The 16,322-nt window shown below is 37.9% G+C and overlaps 1 protein-coding gene across 1 annotated transcript in view; it reads right to left on the reverse strand.

The window, feature by feature from the left end:
• The window catches only part of WDR64 (WD repeat domain 64), a 66,015-nt gene extending 49,722 nt beyond the window's left edge, over positions 1–16,293 (reverse strand). Inside the window, exons 1-7 of the mRNA XM_038133488.1 lie at positions 16,159–16,293; positions 9,932–10,087; positions 8,784–8,935; positions 7,963–8,093; positions 4,985–5,084; positions 4,244–4,347; positions 1,708–1,737 (exon numbers count right to left, since the gene is read on the reverse strand). Coding sequence (XP_037989416.1) covers positions 1,708–1,737; positions 4,244–4,347; positions 4,985–5,084; positions 7,963–8,093; positions 8,784–8,934 — 516 coding nt within the window. The 5' untranslated portion in view covers position 8,935; positions 9,932–10,087; positions 16,159–16,293. The remainder of the gene's footprint in view (positions 1–1,707; positions 1,738–4,243; positions 4,348–4,984; positions 5,085–7,962; positions 8,094–8,783; positions 8,936–9,931; positions 10,088–16,158) is intronic.
• Between the last annotated feature and the right edge of the window lie 29 nt (positions 16,294–16,322).

Consider the following 16,322-nt stretch of genomic DNA (forward strand, 5'->3'; position numbering starts at 1 on the left):
ATTATACAGGTATTAATGTAAAACAATTTCTCTTGCAAAGTATAGACCAGAGTCCTGATGCTTTTAATTTTATTTCCATTGTTGTACACAATATTGATTTTGCTCTTAGTGTAAAGGGTCCAAAATCCTGACAGAGCACATCAACACTCTGTTGCAGGAGAAAGCTTCTCTCCTCCCTAATGATCTGTGGGCAAGTGGTAATACATTTACAAGGATTTTTTGTGCCCTTTACTACAATAAACATGTGGAAAATGTCAGTCCTGCAGAGGCCTTGTGGACTGTTTGGTAATTCTTATGCAAGAGTTTAACTGTGGCTTTTTGAGGTGCTTATAATGGTGTCAGATAACAATGACTTAAATGGCTTGAAAAAGATGATTTTACATTTGTAGTCACTGATTTGTCGCTAATTTTACATTTGTCACTGATTTGTTGGCTTGTGGTGACGCAGTCAAAGTAACAGGTTTCAGCTTCAGAGGAAAGGCTATAAGAATTTCCCTTGTTAGTGCTGCTATACTTGACAAACAAACTAGGCTGCTGTACCACATCAACCTTTTCATTATTTTCTTACTCCATCCTGTCACTCAAGGGCTCTTATCTTTCCTCCCTTTTTTCACACAGCTTATGGCAAAGATGTCCTTCAATGGTCCTAATACTGCCACAGCTGCCAAATGTTGTCCTATTGTCAGAGTAAAAACCCCTTCACATTCATTGAGGAATCATTTTAAGACAAGTGCTTAGTGTTCAAAAAGGAAAGGGACCCTGCAGCCCACTGCAGCACCAGGCTAGCACTCCAGCTTCTTCCATCTTCTTTCCCTTGACATCTCTGGGGGAGATTCTACCTTTGCATATTTGAACTGGGGAAAGTGGTTCCAACAAGCAAAGTAGGAATGATTAAAATTCACTCTGGTAGCACTTCTGTAGGAGAAGCTCTAATTCTAGCCAATGTTTCCAAAAGTCAATTGGTCTCAAGAACATTTCTCACTGTACCTGTCTGCACTGTTTCCACAGGCCAGAGTAGCCCTTGCAATAAATTAAACACAACTGAGGCCCAGAGCTGTTTTCTGAGTTGGAGTAGTAGGGCCTCTGGTGTGGAGTATTTCTACTGCATTTCAGAGCTCCCACAATATGTAAGAGAGAACCAACAAAATGCACTGCCTCCTGGCACAAGATACCCACATTGACCTTTAGGACAAGGGGTCATGTCACTTTGCTAAGACTGATGTCTCTTGTCTACAGATCATCTGAAAGAAGCTCATGACCTAAAGTCTGCAGTGATACTCCCAGGGTAAAGACAAGGTTTTAATGTATACACTGTGCAGCCAGTCATCTACCTAGCAAAATGCAGAACGGTTTTTCATTACCAAACATAAAATTTTACTTATTTAAATTTCACAGTGACAATTGAAGTTTTGGATTTTAGAAGAAAAATTCTGGCAAGATAATGGGTATAGGATAATTTGGCAGAAAAAGAAGCATTTATCTGAGGTTTCATTTATCAGAGGAAAGAAATCAAGTTACTCAATTATTTCAATAACTGAAAGAAATAAATTGAAACTATTTGACCTACAGCACCCTATGAAAAATCATGCAGAAGTCTCAATGTTAGAATTAGCATTAGAATAATGTTCAGTTTCTACTTATTTCAATTTAGGACATGCTGATTTTTACTTAAAATTATTTAACAGGAAGGAGACAAAAAGAACTTACTTCAATATTGATGGTTGTCAGAACCTTCATCTGAAAAATCAAGAAAAAATCACAATAACAAGGTAGTTCTTAATTTAAGTGTCTAAACAGAGTCATCTCTTCACAGGAAGATCAGAACAATAATTGCTAACTGAAAGAGCATGTGGTTAAGATCTGAGAAACACCCTTAACCTGCCTGCTGTCTGTTGCCCTTTATATTGTGAGGAACTTAAAACTTCTCTTTCCCTCTCAATTGTTTCATAGTTTCTGGTTTGGTTTGGGGTTTCAACATTGAGATGTTGAAGTGAGGAAAATAAGTAAAAATCCCTAATTTTTACAACAGAGTACAGATCATCCGGTCTTCTGATGGAATCGTGCTTTTAATGGTTTTTGACAGCTAAAACAGCATCAGCTCCTGTGAGAAATAGGGTTTATCGTATAGAAACCCAAGCTAATGCTGGCCCAATGCCACATCAACTAGTGCCAGCAAAATCCCTGGCAGAGGCAGCACTTCAGGCTGCAAACAGGAATAACCACTTTCACCAAAGGCAACTACTGGTAAACAGTGTAACACATGGCTGAAAACCTGAAGTGTTTAAAATGTCACCATTGTCCAGCAGAGACAATGTCCTTTAACAAAACTACTAAATTTTCAAAAGCAGTTTCAACCTTTTCCCTTCTGAAACACCCACAGATGATTTTTTACCTCCTCTTGCCCCTGGCCCTCATCAGTAATTATTCAACAGCACCTCATACATATCCCAGCAATGCCATATTTCATAAACCAAGAAGCTAGGATCAAAGTCTTTCTTCCCATATAAGTGAGATGCCAGCTGTCATCATGGACAGCCTCTGAACAGAGTTTAAGAGTACTGTTAACCAGGAGATGGATATCCATGCACTGCATCAGACTTGGCTTTATCTACAGTAAGTAAATATGTCCTTAAGGCTGCCTACTGCTACAGGTCTTATGTGCTGGTCAAGGCAGTATCTGAGAACCAGAGCAAAGGAAGTGTCTCGTATTCTGGAGTAACCTGGAAGTAGCTGACGGTATAAGGCTGTATACAGGTGTTGAGTCATATTAGGCGCACGTCCCTTGCAGAAAGCAATGCTTAGCCCTCAAACAGAATCATGGAATCATAGAATAATTAAGGCTGGAAAAGATCTTTAAGATGATCAAGTCCAACTGTAAAACCAACACTGCCAAGTCTACCGCCAGATCATGTCCCCAACAGCCACTTCTACACATCTTCTGAATACCTCCAGGGTTGGTGACTCAACCACTTCCCTAGGCAGCTCCAATGGTTGACAACTCTTTGGATAAAGAATTTATTCCTAATATCCAATCCAATCCTCTCCTAGCACATCATGAGGCTGTCATAATGCCTTAGTAATTTTCAGAACATAGTTTTTTTCTAAGTGGGAGCTGAGGTCCCTAATTCACTGAGTTAAGCACCTAGGTGTAAAAAAATTTACATTGCAGTCGCTGATGTCAGATAACATCAGTCCAGCCTATGAGGAGGCAGCAATTCAACTTGAAATAGCAGGAGCAGGTAGGGGATAGGGAGGAGAGATGTTTTTAATCTTATACTTTGGGAAATTATTTTTCATAGGTACATAAGAGGGATAATGTTCTGGAGGACAGGCTTTCAAATAAATTATTTCAGCATTTACCAAAACTGCAGTACTGCTTTGTTATTTAATCATCCACAGGAGTCTTTTCTTGGTTTAAATGCTCCTGTCATAAGCATTATGCAGTAATTAGCTAAAATCCCTAGAAAGCATTCATGCTGCTTTAAAGTTTTACTACATTGCCTGAAATAAATTTAAAGAAACTGGTTGCATTAAAATTGTACAAATGTAAAGCACCAATGAGCATAGATGTGTGATAGCCTGGGTTTCTGTATGACACATTCTATCTCATAGCCTCTACAGGTGCATACCACTAAATAGTAATATAATCATTTGGGAAATTAATGTACAAACTTTAGTTTAATAGCATCTTAAACCTGAATCTCTACTTATAATGGTACAGATATCCTTTCATTTTACTGACAAGGGAACTAACTGTGAGCCAGTGTCATGCAGACTGTTGTAAAACTCATGATTTTCAAGCTCCTAGATGTTGCTGTATTGAATAAATCTTATTTGCAAACAACTGTCTCTGTCCATTCTAGATATTTTCAGTAGCTGTAGAAAACAATTAGTTCTCTGATTTCCACTCCATATCTAAAAGTTAATTCCACCATATGTTTTTATTTAGGGAAACCTTTTCTAAACAGAAATGCAGAATATTTTCTATTAAATGAATTTCTATGAAGAATGTCTATTATTAGACATCTCTACCTTCTATCAACTTGTGTGGACTGTCTAGTAGGTCTATAATTGAAAAGAACAATGTATATTTCCTGCTGTACTTAAAAATACAGAAAAAGTTAACTTTGATAAGAAAGATATGTAGGTTTTTTAATGGGAAAATTTGAATGCTAGATCACAGTCCACTCAGTTCTCCTATGTACTACTAATGGAATAATAAAAGAGTTTGATTTAGAATTACCTTTTTGCTAAACACAGTTAGCACTCCTTTCTGAGAGGCTGTTACTGTGAGATGCAGAAGGGGCTCCTTCACTATACCCTTGATCACATCTTTTCTCTTGACAACTGTCAATGACAAAATATTAGTCTTCATCTTACAGACATGGAAAACATAAAAAAATAGAGCCATATTATTAAGGAAAACATAAACAAATAGAACTACATTAGTAAGAACAGTTTCTCTTCCTGAAATGCATTTTGGTGCCATATGCAAAGCAGTGATGCAAGATATCATACATTATCCCATACTTGGTTTAACTAATCATGTAGCATTTTAAATATCATTAATAAAATAATTCTGGATGTGCCATTTCTCCCTCCATATTTTCAAAACATATAGAAAAACAATGTGTAACTGCATAAATAAAGTCTGGTTCAGAAAAAAAAATCATAATTTCAAAATAATTTAGGAATATGGAGAACTGGGAAATGCAGCAGTGGAGTGTTCAATGTTTAGTAAAAAATACATGTGTTTTAGAATGAAGAAGAAGAAGAAGAAGAGGAAGAAGAGTAAGAGAAGGAGGAGGAGGAGGAGAAGGAGAAGGAAGGGAAGAAGGAGAAGAAGGAGAAGAAGGAGAAGAAGAAGCAGCAGCATGAATGGGCAAAGACAGACATGTGATGTTATCACCCTACTTTCAAAAAAGTGACCAGCACACTGCATTAGAAAAAAATATAGTTTTTGATGGAAGATGAAGTATGTCACCTGAATGAGTAATCTGCTGTTTTTCAGATACAAGGAAAACCATACTTTCTTTTGATGGGGAAGACATGCCAACGCTTTTTCTGCTAAAACAGCCAAAAATCTAAACAAAACAAAACAGAGCTAAACAAGTAATTTATTGCAAAACTACTTCTACATGTATAAAGTCAAATATCTCAAATTATCTCACACTTTATAATTTAATATTCTTTGAGTAAGTACCTTAGCATTACTTCCTTTAACCGTTAGCTGTCAATATGACTTCAGACTGCTGAGATCTGAAAGTCAGGAACAATCTTTCTTCAACGTTTGTAAAGAAGTCAGCTTACACAGGGCTTCTAGGAATACAGCCCATCTATTTTTTAAAGTTGTTAGTACAGTTCTGCTTTGTAAATAACCATATTCAATTTCCATTTTCATTTTCCAGTGCTACCAACCTCAACTAGTGGAAAAAAAAGAAAAACAAACCAAAACTAGCAAAAGGCAGACGAAACAGACAACTCCACATTTATAAACAAAGACATTCAATGCAGCATAGTGGTTTAGCCAACACAGAAGAGCTTTCCCATAAAGATATGTAGATTCCCATTTGCTTGAAAATAAATGTAATATAAAGACAATTTAAAAAATCTTTTTTTTGGCCATTTCCCTAAGTCTGACAAGGTTCCATTTGAACATGATGAAGATCTCTGCAGAGGATAGTCAGGTAAGCAGATTCTTTCTGCTCCAGGGTGTGAAATTTTCAGCTGAAATGCTCTACAAATGCCATGCTCTGTACCCAAAAGTAGTTTAGTAATTTCTTTAGTAAATTAGTCCCACTTAGCTGTACAGATTTTTTTAAAATTCCTTTCTTGTATTATGGACATTATATATACTTTCATTCATGAGTTCTAAAAGCAATGCCCCTTTGGATGGGAGACAAAATGTTCTATTTTATTCTAGTTTAGTATTTTCCATGTTATACAATAGAACTCCCATTTTCATTCTTTGAGAGATTCAGATGTACATCTTTCAAAAAAATACTCTCACACAGCATTACTCTTCATCTTTCACTTCACAGCTGCCTCCTTTCCATATACACAATTATTAGCTATGATACATCCACATTTTTCAAGAAAGTTTATAGGCAAGTCATATTAAAAGACTGTCATCAGGCAGCTCACACTTGGTAAAATTTGAGAAATGCGCATAGAAAGGGTCCTGGGGAATTTTATCCCAAGGAAATCATGCACAGATTTCAAAAGGAAACTAAAGAGGCTTCACCTCTTTTACAACACCCCATACTGTGCTTGCTTGTGTAACTATGCAGCCAAATTATTTATGTAATTATGTAGTTTGGTAACTAGTCTGACTGCATTAAAAACTCAGTAAGGTTTTGGAGTAAATGATCCACACTCCAGCAAACATACAGAGCTTCTCTTATTTCTCTTATCATTTAATGAGACTGAACGTAATTTTCCACTGTTCTGCTACCCTAAACAATGGACAATCAGTCCTTCAGACTGTCAGCTATTTTCCAGATTTGCCCCAAGCCCTCCTTAAAGGAAATCTTTAATGGCTGACATGAGCAAAATCCATGACTAATGTGACACTGTAAGTAAAAACAATGGTTAAGAAAGGTAGTAACCAGAAATGTTCCCATACAGAACCTTATTAAATAGAAATGGCTGAACACATGGTTTTTAGGATGACATTAGGAAATCACTTGATAGCAGTTGTTGATAACTTGTAAGGAACATATGGTTCCTTACATGTTATCAACATGGTTCTTCAAGGTTCCAATGGTTATCTTCAAGGTTCCAATATTAGCATGATGTTCCAGACTAACATAAACTGTAAATATGGTGATGAATTCATAGTTCATGTCACTTGCCAATACCCTGCCATAAGACTTTTGTTCCAGCAAGGATTTGCCACATCTACCATGCCTCCTATGCTATTTTAGGAAAGTCACTGTGTGCTGGGAGTTATGTCCCTCCTGCACAGTTCTGTCTTCGGGTAAGAAACAACCAAAAAAGTCTTGTAGTAATACATGATGATGGGTGCTCTTGATAAGGATTGGCTCCAACAATCTAAGAATCAGTAATTTCAAAGAACAGTTACATGAAACACTATCCATAGTAAATACCTTAATAAAAGACACATTTCTAGAGCAAGTGTTCATTTTTCAAAACATGTGCAAATAAAAAAGAGATCTATGCTTAAAAAAACCTGACAAAGTACTTTTTCACAAAATGTAAAAAACTGGGTGCTATGGAGATAATCTTCTCAGGTGGATTCAGAAATAACTTACAAATGGATAGATTAAAAATCCAGGAAGGGAGTGCACACAGAGTGCATTTGCAATTCCGGCAGAGGAAATCCTTAATATATGTGCAGACAGATGCAAAGAGGGTAAATCGGATCTACCGTTTCACAGTTACCTCATTCTTACATCCTTTTTACAAAGGTTTGCTATTTACCAATATTAGCGACTGAGAAATTGATTACAAACAACTCATTCATCTACAGGACTAAATAATATATGCATAATTCTCTGGTTCAAAAACTCCACTAAAATGCTGCCCTACCTTTAAGGCTTCATATTCAAAGTAAGGGCCAGATTTATGCTGTGAACAGGGGAAGAAAAAGGCAAGGAAGCAGAGGTAAGAGAAAAGAAAGGAAAGGAGAAAAAGAGGAAGCCTTTCTGAAGGCTCAGCTAAAGATGGACTTATCCTCAGAGCCCAAGTGGCATACTGTCATCACAAGAGATTTTGCATTTTGTCAAGAAGCCTGAGGACAATGCACATCACTGAGCAATTTTGAAGACTGAACACACCCAGGCTTCAGGCAGCTACGATAAATAACAAGAGAGTGCCTCATTCTGCTTGGAGCTCATGAACAACAGACTTGGGAACAAGACATAATCAACAGATAAATACTGCCACTATTTAAAATTCTAATTAGTTTTTCATATTTAAGAAAACTTTAGAAATCTTTACCTCAAGCCATTCTGGCCTTTCATCAGGGTTGCTCATAATCTTCCTGAAAAAGGCCTGAATATCCTGATCCTTGACTGCTGAACCAAAAAGTGTTCGTGTGGTTGTATAGAATTTTTCATAATCTATCTCATCTGTATGGGAAGAACAATGTCCACACAGTTTAAAAATGGCAAGCTACAGATTCCTTTCTTATCCACCCTACCTCTGGTTTTATTTCTCCTTCAATATCAAAAGCATGGAAGTTCCAGCTTCTCACATTGTATTCACTAAAGCATTTGAAAAGAAAAAAAATCAGTCCTAATATTTGCTCTTTTCAAAACTACCTAATTTGCAATCCATGACATGAAACAAATAAAATAATAGATTAAAAATTCTCACTTCTTTTTTCTTCCCTTACTTACCATAATTCTGATCTGGTTTTTTTGCACCTGAACAGTGTGTGGGACAAAGTTTATCCGTTCAAGCAGCAATAACCACTTGCATTGAGAAAAGCAAAATTTTACCCTCGTTATTTACAATTAGTAACTGTAATTACATAATTTATCAAGTTCGTGTTTTTACAGAAACAAGTTAGCATCGTGCTAACTTCTACATGTGGCAACTCCACTAATTATATTTTCTGAGGGATCACCATGGCCTTATAATTTGGCCAGAAATCCTAACAGAAGGAGAAAAGAACTTTCACAGTGCAATCTCTCTATTTCCTGTAAAAATCAAACAGTTACAATTGGAACACTAATTTGAAGCAAATTCTCATCTCTCTATGATATGTTCTCTCCATGTGAAAATTACACTTTACCATCTGAATTAGTATCTCTTACCATCATCTTTAGTATACGAGCCTGAACTCTCCTTGGTCTTCTGGATGATCATTTTTTCAACTAGATTCTGGAACTGCTCCAAAGCATTCTTGAAATCAATGGATTCAAGAGCAAAGCAACCCTCCTTATCACGACCCTTCTTTCCAGACATCCTTTATGAACAGAAGACAAGAGGGAAAGCTCTTCTTACAGCTATGTCCAAGCCTTGCTTTGTTCCTTTAACTTCCACGAGTTCATGTGAGATGCAGATACATGACAGGTATAGCAAACATGACATAATTAAAAAAGAGGAGACCCTAGCTTAGCATCTCGAGCTGGCAAACAGTGTAGTGAACTATGGATGTCACAACATCCCATCACATCACAGAATCCTACGCACTGAGTGCCCCCAGGTCATGAACCAGGATCACTAAGTAACCTGGCATGGGAGATTACTTCATTTTATCTCACGTTACTGGCAACAGAAAGACTTCATGCTTTTTTTCACAGAATAGTTAGGGTTGGAAGGGACCTCAAGGTCAACCTCACTGCCAAGGCAGGGTCACTTAGAGCAGGTGACACAGGAACACATACAGGTGTTTTTTTGGTGTCTCCAGAGAGGTATTTCCCCCCAGGCTTTCAGAAACATTTTTCCAAATGTTTCTTTGGGGAGAGAGCTGAAGGGGTGGAGAGCATTGAGCATGTATTAATTGCATTAATAAATCTGACCTTTAGTTCACTTTCACCTCTTTAATGTTACAGATCAATAAATACCAGACATTTATGTGATATACACTGAGCACAAAACATTGTTCTAAAGTACAACTTGTAGTAAGGTGTCAAGTGTTGATCTTCAGACACAAAAATATGGAGAATCCAACACATTTGTTTCAAAGCATAATTGCACAAACTGTTAAAATTTAAGCCTCTTTTGTGGCTCATGCATCCTTTCAGCAGTTCTTGTAATATCTTCACTAATTTAGTTGGTTCATTCTTGTACTAGAGGCCTTTTTACCTGGACTACTTCTCCTTTCCTTTAGGTTTCAATATAATTGTGATTCTTGTGCACATCTTTCATATTTTCACTATCTTTAAAGGATATTGATGCCATGTTACTGAGCTATACCAGAATAGGCATATGTGAATTTCAGGCTATTTGTTAAACTCACTTTTCTGTAGACCACACTGATCAATTTCTTTGTATTGTTCTTTAGCTACTGATCTCCAGATCCACTTTGCTATTACTTCACCCAAGGTCGATGCCAGGTTTACTGGATAAGGCTTTCTTGGATTCCTGAGCGTGGAGTCTTAGCTCTATGGAGACTCTGTAGTTGAAAAGGAGAAATTATATTTTATATTTCCTCATGGCAATCTAGAGGATTGATACCAAACAGGCATGTTTCAAGAATATTCCAGTCACTTCTGCAAAAAACCAAAACAAATAAAGGCAGTAGTCTTCACACACACTCAGCACATCAGCAAAACAACATTTCTGAAACATATGGGGAAAGCAACTAATTGGTATTAAACAGTTACTGAAAATAATGGAAATATCTCTACAAGAAATAGCTAGTTCTTCAGGGAAAGTGGTGTCTCATGATATGCTACCTAACACAAACAATCCAACAGCCTGGAATTCTATCATTTCAAGGGGAAGAATCCCAAAGTTTTTGGGTACATCTGTTCTACTGCAATGAGCATTCCTTTTGATTAGAATAAGGAAAAGAGCTTGGCAGAGAAAAGCAGCAACGGTACCTGGAAAAGGGAGGGATAGCTTGAGGATACATTTTTGCTGTTTCCAACAGTAATTATCCAGCAAAATATTTCCTTTGTGTGTCAAAGTGGCTGATCAGAAACAGTATCTTGGTTAGAGTTGTGCATTTGACATACTGTCTCCAGCTGAATTCCTGGTATGCAGTGCTTCCTGTTGATTAATTTTTCCAGTCTCTCTCATCTAAGCTTGTATGACATCAGGTTATATTCTCATTTCCCAGTTAGTATCAGTGGTTTAAGGCTCATAAAGAGTAGTTAGCATCCACCCTCAGAACAGAGAAGTTAAGAACAGAAATGCATGTTTTGTTCTCTTGCAAAAAAACATGTGGAAACTTCATGTTATGTAACATAATGAAAATACAAAGAAATCCCAAATGAGGAATCATTGCTTTCAGTACCAGTTGATTCTGTTGTCATCAGTGTTTAAAATGAATAAAAAAGTAGAGTAGAATTTAAAAATAAGATGTGATGACTGAGTGGACTGAAAAAAGAAGTAGAGAAGATAGGAATTGCATTAGAAGACAAGCGATGTCTAAAAGGCAAATTCAATATTTAATTGATGAGTCAGGAAGTCCTTGCATTAGTAGCCCTACAGTAGCATTAACTGAATGAAAAGCATTTCCTTCACTGTCTCTCTTACTGATAGTGTGGAAAGCACTGGATATGGAATACAATATAATTGATGTACATTCAGAAGGTGACTCTCTCAACTCTTCTTACCACATCATCTTTTTAGTCTCAGTTATTGGAAATTCTCAGATACAAAGATAATGATATGTCTGTACGGGTGCAAAGAACAGCTGCAGCAAGTTCATTGTAGGATTGGCAGCTCATTTGAAAAATCAATAATTTTCAATCTTTATCTCAATAACTACCGTAAGTCTATGAAATGCCATGCAAGTTTTATAATTCTGACCATGTAATTGGATGGCTCATGACAAATAACCCAAACCTACTGAAGAAGACAAACAGCAAAGGTGACAGATCTTTTTTCCTGCCTGCACCAGGCTGCCAGTCACTCTTCCTGATGGTCTCATGCAAAAGCAAATTCTCCCCAAGTAAAATGATGGCTCAGAACAGTCCGAAGTGGATCACACAGTGGATCTAAACTGGCCTTAGTTGACCCTAAAGAAGCTCTGGGACATAAAAGACTGGTTTTGACTCTGATTTTGGTCAACTCCAGTCATTTAAAAGGGAAAAGAAATAATCAGTCCCTGAAGATGCTTTCTTTGAAAAGCTTACCCATCCTTTGCTACCTCTTCCTTATAAACATCGTGTTAAACCTGGCTGTGTTTAAGTTGAATCAGGATAGAGATGCTTCAGTTCAGACTGACTGAACTCTCTGACCAGTATGGGGCTGGGCAAGTAATAAATGTTAGAATTGTAAAAATTAAATTTCTTCTGTGAAACAGTGTTTAAGGAGTGCTATAATGTTGACATTTACGCTAGCTCAGTCTTTTTTTCTACTGGCTCAATTTTTCACTTTTCTTTTGATATTAACACCCCTTGAGCAGTATTGCGCTCCTTGCTATAAAGTGCATCTGCTCCTCTCTGTCACTAACAGCGGCTAAAAAGACCAAGTGATAGTTTTAAAAACTGTATTTCCTATGAACTATATATTGATTTGTATGTTGGGCTCTGGAAAATGACAACAAGGCAGTGACCTCGTAAACACTTTCACTTTATGTTTGTCACACTAACAAGAAGCTACAGCATATGTATGAACTACTATGCAAGGTCATTCCTTAAAAGAAACCAGTTTATATCACAAATGAATTTAAAAGTGATATTGTTGCAAACACTGGTGTTGTCAGTCTAACAATGGTTAAGCTAGCGTTTAGAGTTCAGCCTGCCCTTTGAGCTGTGTCTGTACAGCCAAGGACATCATGATGTTAGCAGGCACAAGCATATATTGCCACCTCTTTTAATCTACTCTGCAAGAAACAAGTGCCACAGAGGCATCAATATGCATCTGCCTCCTAAACACATAGCACAGTCCCACACGGGTTTCTCTAGCCAAGATGAAGTTCATCTCATCTAACTTAGGTATCTAAAAGTCAATTATTCAAGTCATCTCATGTGCCAGTCAATAAACATTTCCGAGGGTGATTCATCCTACTGGTCTTACACGCTTAACTTTCAAATGCATCATTTAGGTGAGATGACTCACACCTGCGGCTAGTACAGCTCTCTGTACACATGTCAGGTATACTGCAGCTCACACACCACGGAACAGGCTGCAGCCAACTTCCAGCTGCAGCACAGATACTCTGACTGCTCGCCATCACCTCCCAGGACAGCCTGCTTGGGTCCCCCTCCCCCGCTGAAAACACCTGTGCTTGCTTCAGTGAGCCGTGTCAGAGCCAAGCACTTCTCTCAGCCCAGACTATTCTCACAATCCTTCAACATTAGCACTTTACCTGCTTTACGATTTAAAGTTCACATCCTAATATGGACTAGATTATACATGTAGGATTACAAGTTCTGCAAGACGAAGCCCTAGCTTTAAACCTTTGCCATTAGGGTTGTGCATTTAGGGGGTTTTTTAACTTAAAAAATTGCATTATCAACAAGTGTAGGTCTATATTAAAAGCCATGTTTTAATGCCAAGAGGTTGGCAACAGATGAAAGATGTCTTCTGTCCACACTCACACTTGCCCTATGGATATAACCTGCAGCCATATATGGATACAGTGAATAATCACTCAGCTTTCATCTGCCTCTAAGGATAAAAACTACATGTAAGGAAAAAAAATATGCCAGGAGAACACTGTAAAAAAACAAAAAAGCTGCAGCTGGGTATCCAGAATTTTTGGGAAGCTTTGTTTTGTTTTGGTTTGGTTTTGAGCGGCCTGCATTCTGGCTCTATACCATGCCCTTGGAAATAATAAGCTTATGAAGTTCAAAACAGGCATGAAAACCCCAGCATTATCTGCCTTCTAGAACAAATGTATTTAAGACAGACAAAAGCTTGACTTTCTTGCTCACTCTCTCTCAGGAAAGATGGGAAAGAGCATGTGACTTCAAGGGCATACTAGTAAAAGACAGAGAACAGAGAAAATGAGTGAAAGCAAGACATAAGTCAGTGAACATGAAATGAAACAGGTCTCTTGAATGCCTTAAAGCACTCTTTTTCCACCCCACAATGTTCTCACTGCAAAAGCCCACACATTTTTAATGCTGCAGTTACAACTGAGAGTCAGATTTGTGGTTTGTATTTCTACCCAAGCTTAGAGAGTAGCAGTGACTTTGAAAGTTTATTTACTCTGCTTCATATTCTTCAGCTCTAACATGTGACACTCAGTGCTGTGGTGTGCTGAAGCATTCCAAATTACTAAATGCTATAAACTTTTGAAGACAGCCCCAGACATCTGCAAACTTTCTATTTGTGAATTATTAGTTCCAGTGCTGGGTTTTAAGGTTTGTCTTGTGCATATGTAAGCATATGTTGGCCACCTGAAAACTTACAGCCGATGCATTCTTCTACACCATGTGAATTGTGCATAACAGACAACATGTTAAAAGGACTATTGCAGAAGAGATCTAGGAAGTCCTTGGGAGTTTCAGAGACTGTTTTCGTAGTACAGGACTTGGGACCTTCTATTCCTACTTCTTGTTGTACGCATTTAATCCCATGAGCTCAGCTACACACATGTTTAGTACTTTGATGCACTTCCAGTAAGTCACACACATACACTTCTAGGGTTCTGGTCTATCCTTTCAGGCAATGGTAAAAGTAAAGGTAAAACCCTTTTTGCAGCAGAAAAGGATTGACTAAAGAATTAATTAGATTATTAAAACATAACCGCATTTGTTCTAGAGCAGGTTAGGTAAAACAGAATCTAGACTAGAATTGGGGTCAGGGTTCTGTTTCCAGCTTTGCCTTTGACCTGATAATACAATAAAACAGCATTTCTTTTTGTTGTGCCTCATATGAGAAGTGACACTGCATGGAAGACAAATGGAACTCTGCTCATGAAGTATCCAAGACCACTTGAATAACATTAGCAATTTGACAGTGTTAATAAAGTGACCTTTGCAAATAAAGCATTGGAGAGATTGCACATCTAGGGATCTATTTAGTTTTGCTACCAAAAAGCCCAAACCAGTTATTCTGAGATATGATCTTTATAAAATGCAAGTTATGGGTTCTCTTACCTTCTACAAATTCAAAGACATCTAGGGGGAGTATTTCTGACAGGTGCTCCAGTGAAATACCTCTTAGAAACCCTAAGTGTATAATGGAATCTGCCAATGGACACTATGTTGTCTGGAATGTACTAATCACTACATTAAATTTTTCCTGTTCTTCTTACCACTGTTTCTCTCCTTTCATTTTGCAGGGATAAAAAGATACACGATTTAAGATTTTCCTTTAGAGGCAGAAGATAGAGATGTCTTGTTCTCAATGAGGTGTAGTATTAATTTGGTACAGTCATGTCATTGTTAGACTTTTAAAATGCAGTTACTGTCCTAAACAAACCCATAACTGTGCATTGACTTAATAATTTTGCACATGGTGTGTCATGTACAGGTAAATTTCCTTTGTGGACGAGGAAAGACAAAATTATGCCTTCCCTAAAACTGATGCTCAAGTACTATGGTCTGTTAGCAGAAATTCTGGAAGGTCATGTGTTCTGTAAATATAGCTTTTATGGTAAAAAAGGTATAATTGATTTTGAGAAAGGAAGCTGCCTTTTCTTTTGCAGTGAGAAAAGCCCTGTTGACCAGTGATGAAGAAAGAGAGTGAACTAGCTTTTTAAAGTAAGTTTCAATTACTGATTACATCACACATGAGGGATTTAACAACATGGATAATAAATAAAGTTGACTTTAATAAGAATAGGTACTTTAACCAGTGTTTAATTTTTCTGACCTATGACTTTATTCCTACTGCCTTGTATTACGACAGTAATTTGTCATATAAAATTTACTGCCATGAGAAGCCCTATAATTTGAATATAGTTTTGTTTTGAAAGACATCAAACCTACCTCAACTATCCATGCTTTCAGACTCAGTTCACCCTTAGTCTAGACCATTTAATCCCACTGCGTATAAAAGAAGAAAAAAACCTATTTTTATGACAAGACACGTATCCACTAAAACATTAACATTCTGCTGCTTTCACGGCTGATTTTTTTTTTAAATTAAAATAAGAATAGATCTAAACTGAAAGTTTTCTTTCAGCCCTTAAGAAGGCTGTCACGTATCAACACATATTAAAGCAAACAAACTAGAGGTCTTCCCGTGAGGAAAACCTGGTCTAGCAAGGTGTTTTGGGTGTAGAACCATGGGGAGCAAAATGCCCTGAGCTCCCTAACAGCAGCTAGATCTGTACACAGACAGCCACCGTATTGCTGTACAGCACACACTGGAGACACAGGTATAAAACAGGCGACTTCCCGGTGCAAACTGTGGCGTCTTACTTGCCCACGGCTGACAAAGCGCTCACTCACACCACAGGTTTGCGCGGGCCCTGGAGCTGCCGGCTCTCTTTGTGGGGCTCCAACTCCTAGAGCCAAGCTGTGAGCACTGCGGGGAACCTCCTGAGAAGACAGTATTGCCATAACAGGAGTCTTCATTGGAAGGACATCTGGGGAAGAAGCCTAAATATCGTTCTACCTCTTCCCGGAGCTGGCTGGAGAGCAGGTCTGTCCAAGCGCGGTCCCCGTGAGGGAGGCGCTGCTGGCGGCAGCCGTGGCCCAGCCAAAGCGCACAGAGGATCGTTAAGGAAGAGGAAACAACAGCCACATGCCGGCCACAACCGGGCTGCTCACCGCGGCAAC

This window comes from Motacilla alba, chromosome 3, assembly GCF_015832195.1.
Source record: "Motacilla alba alba isolate MOTALB_02 chromosome 3, Motacilla_alba_V1.0_pri, whole genome shotgun sequence".
Lineage (NCBI taxonomy): Eukaryota > Metazoa > Chordata > Aves > Passeriformes > Motacillidae > Motacilla > Motacilla alba.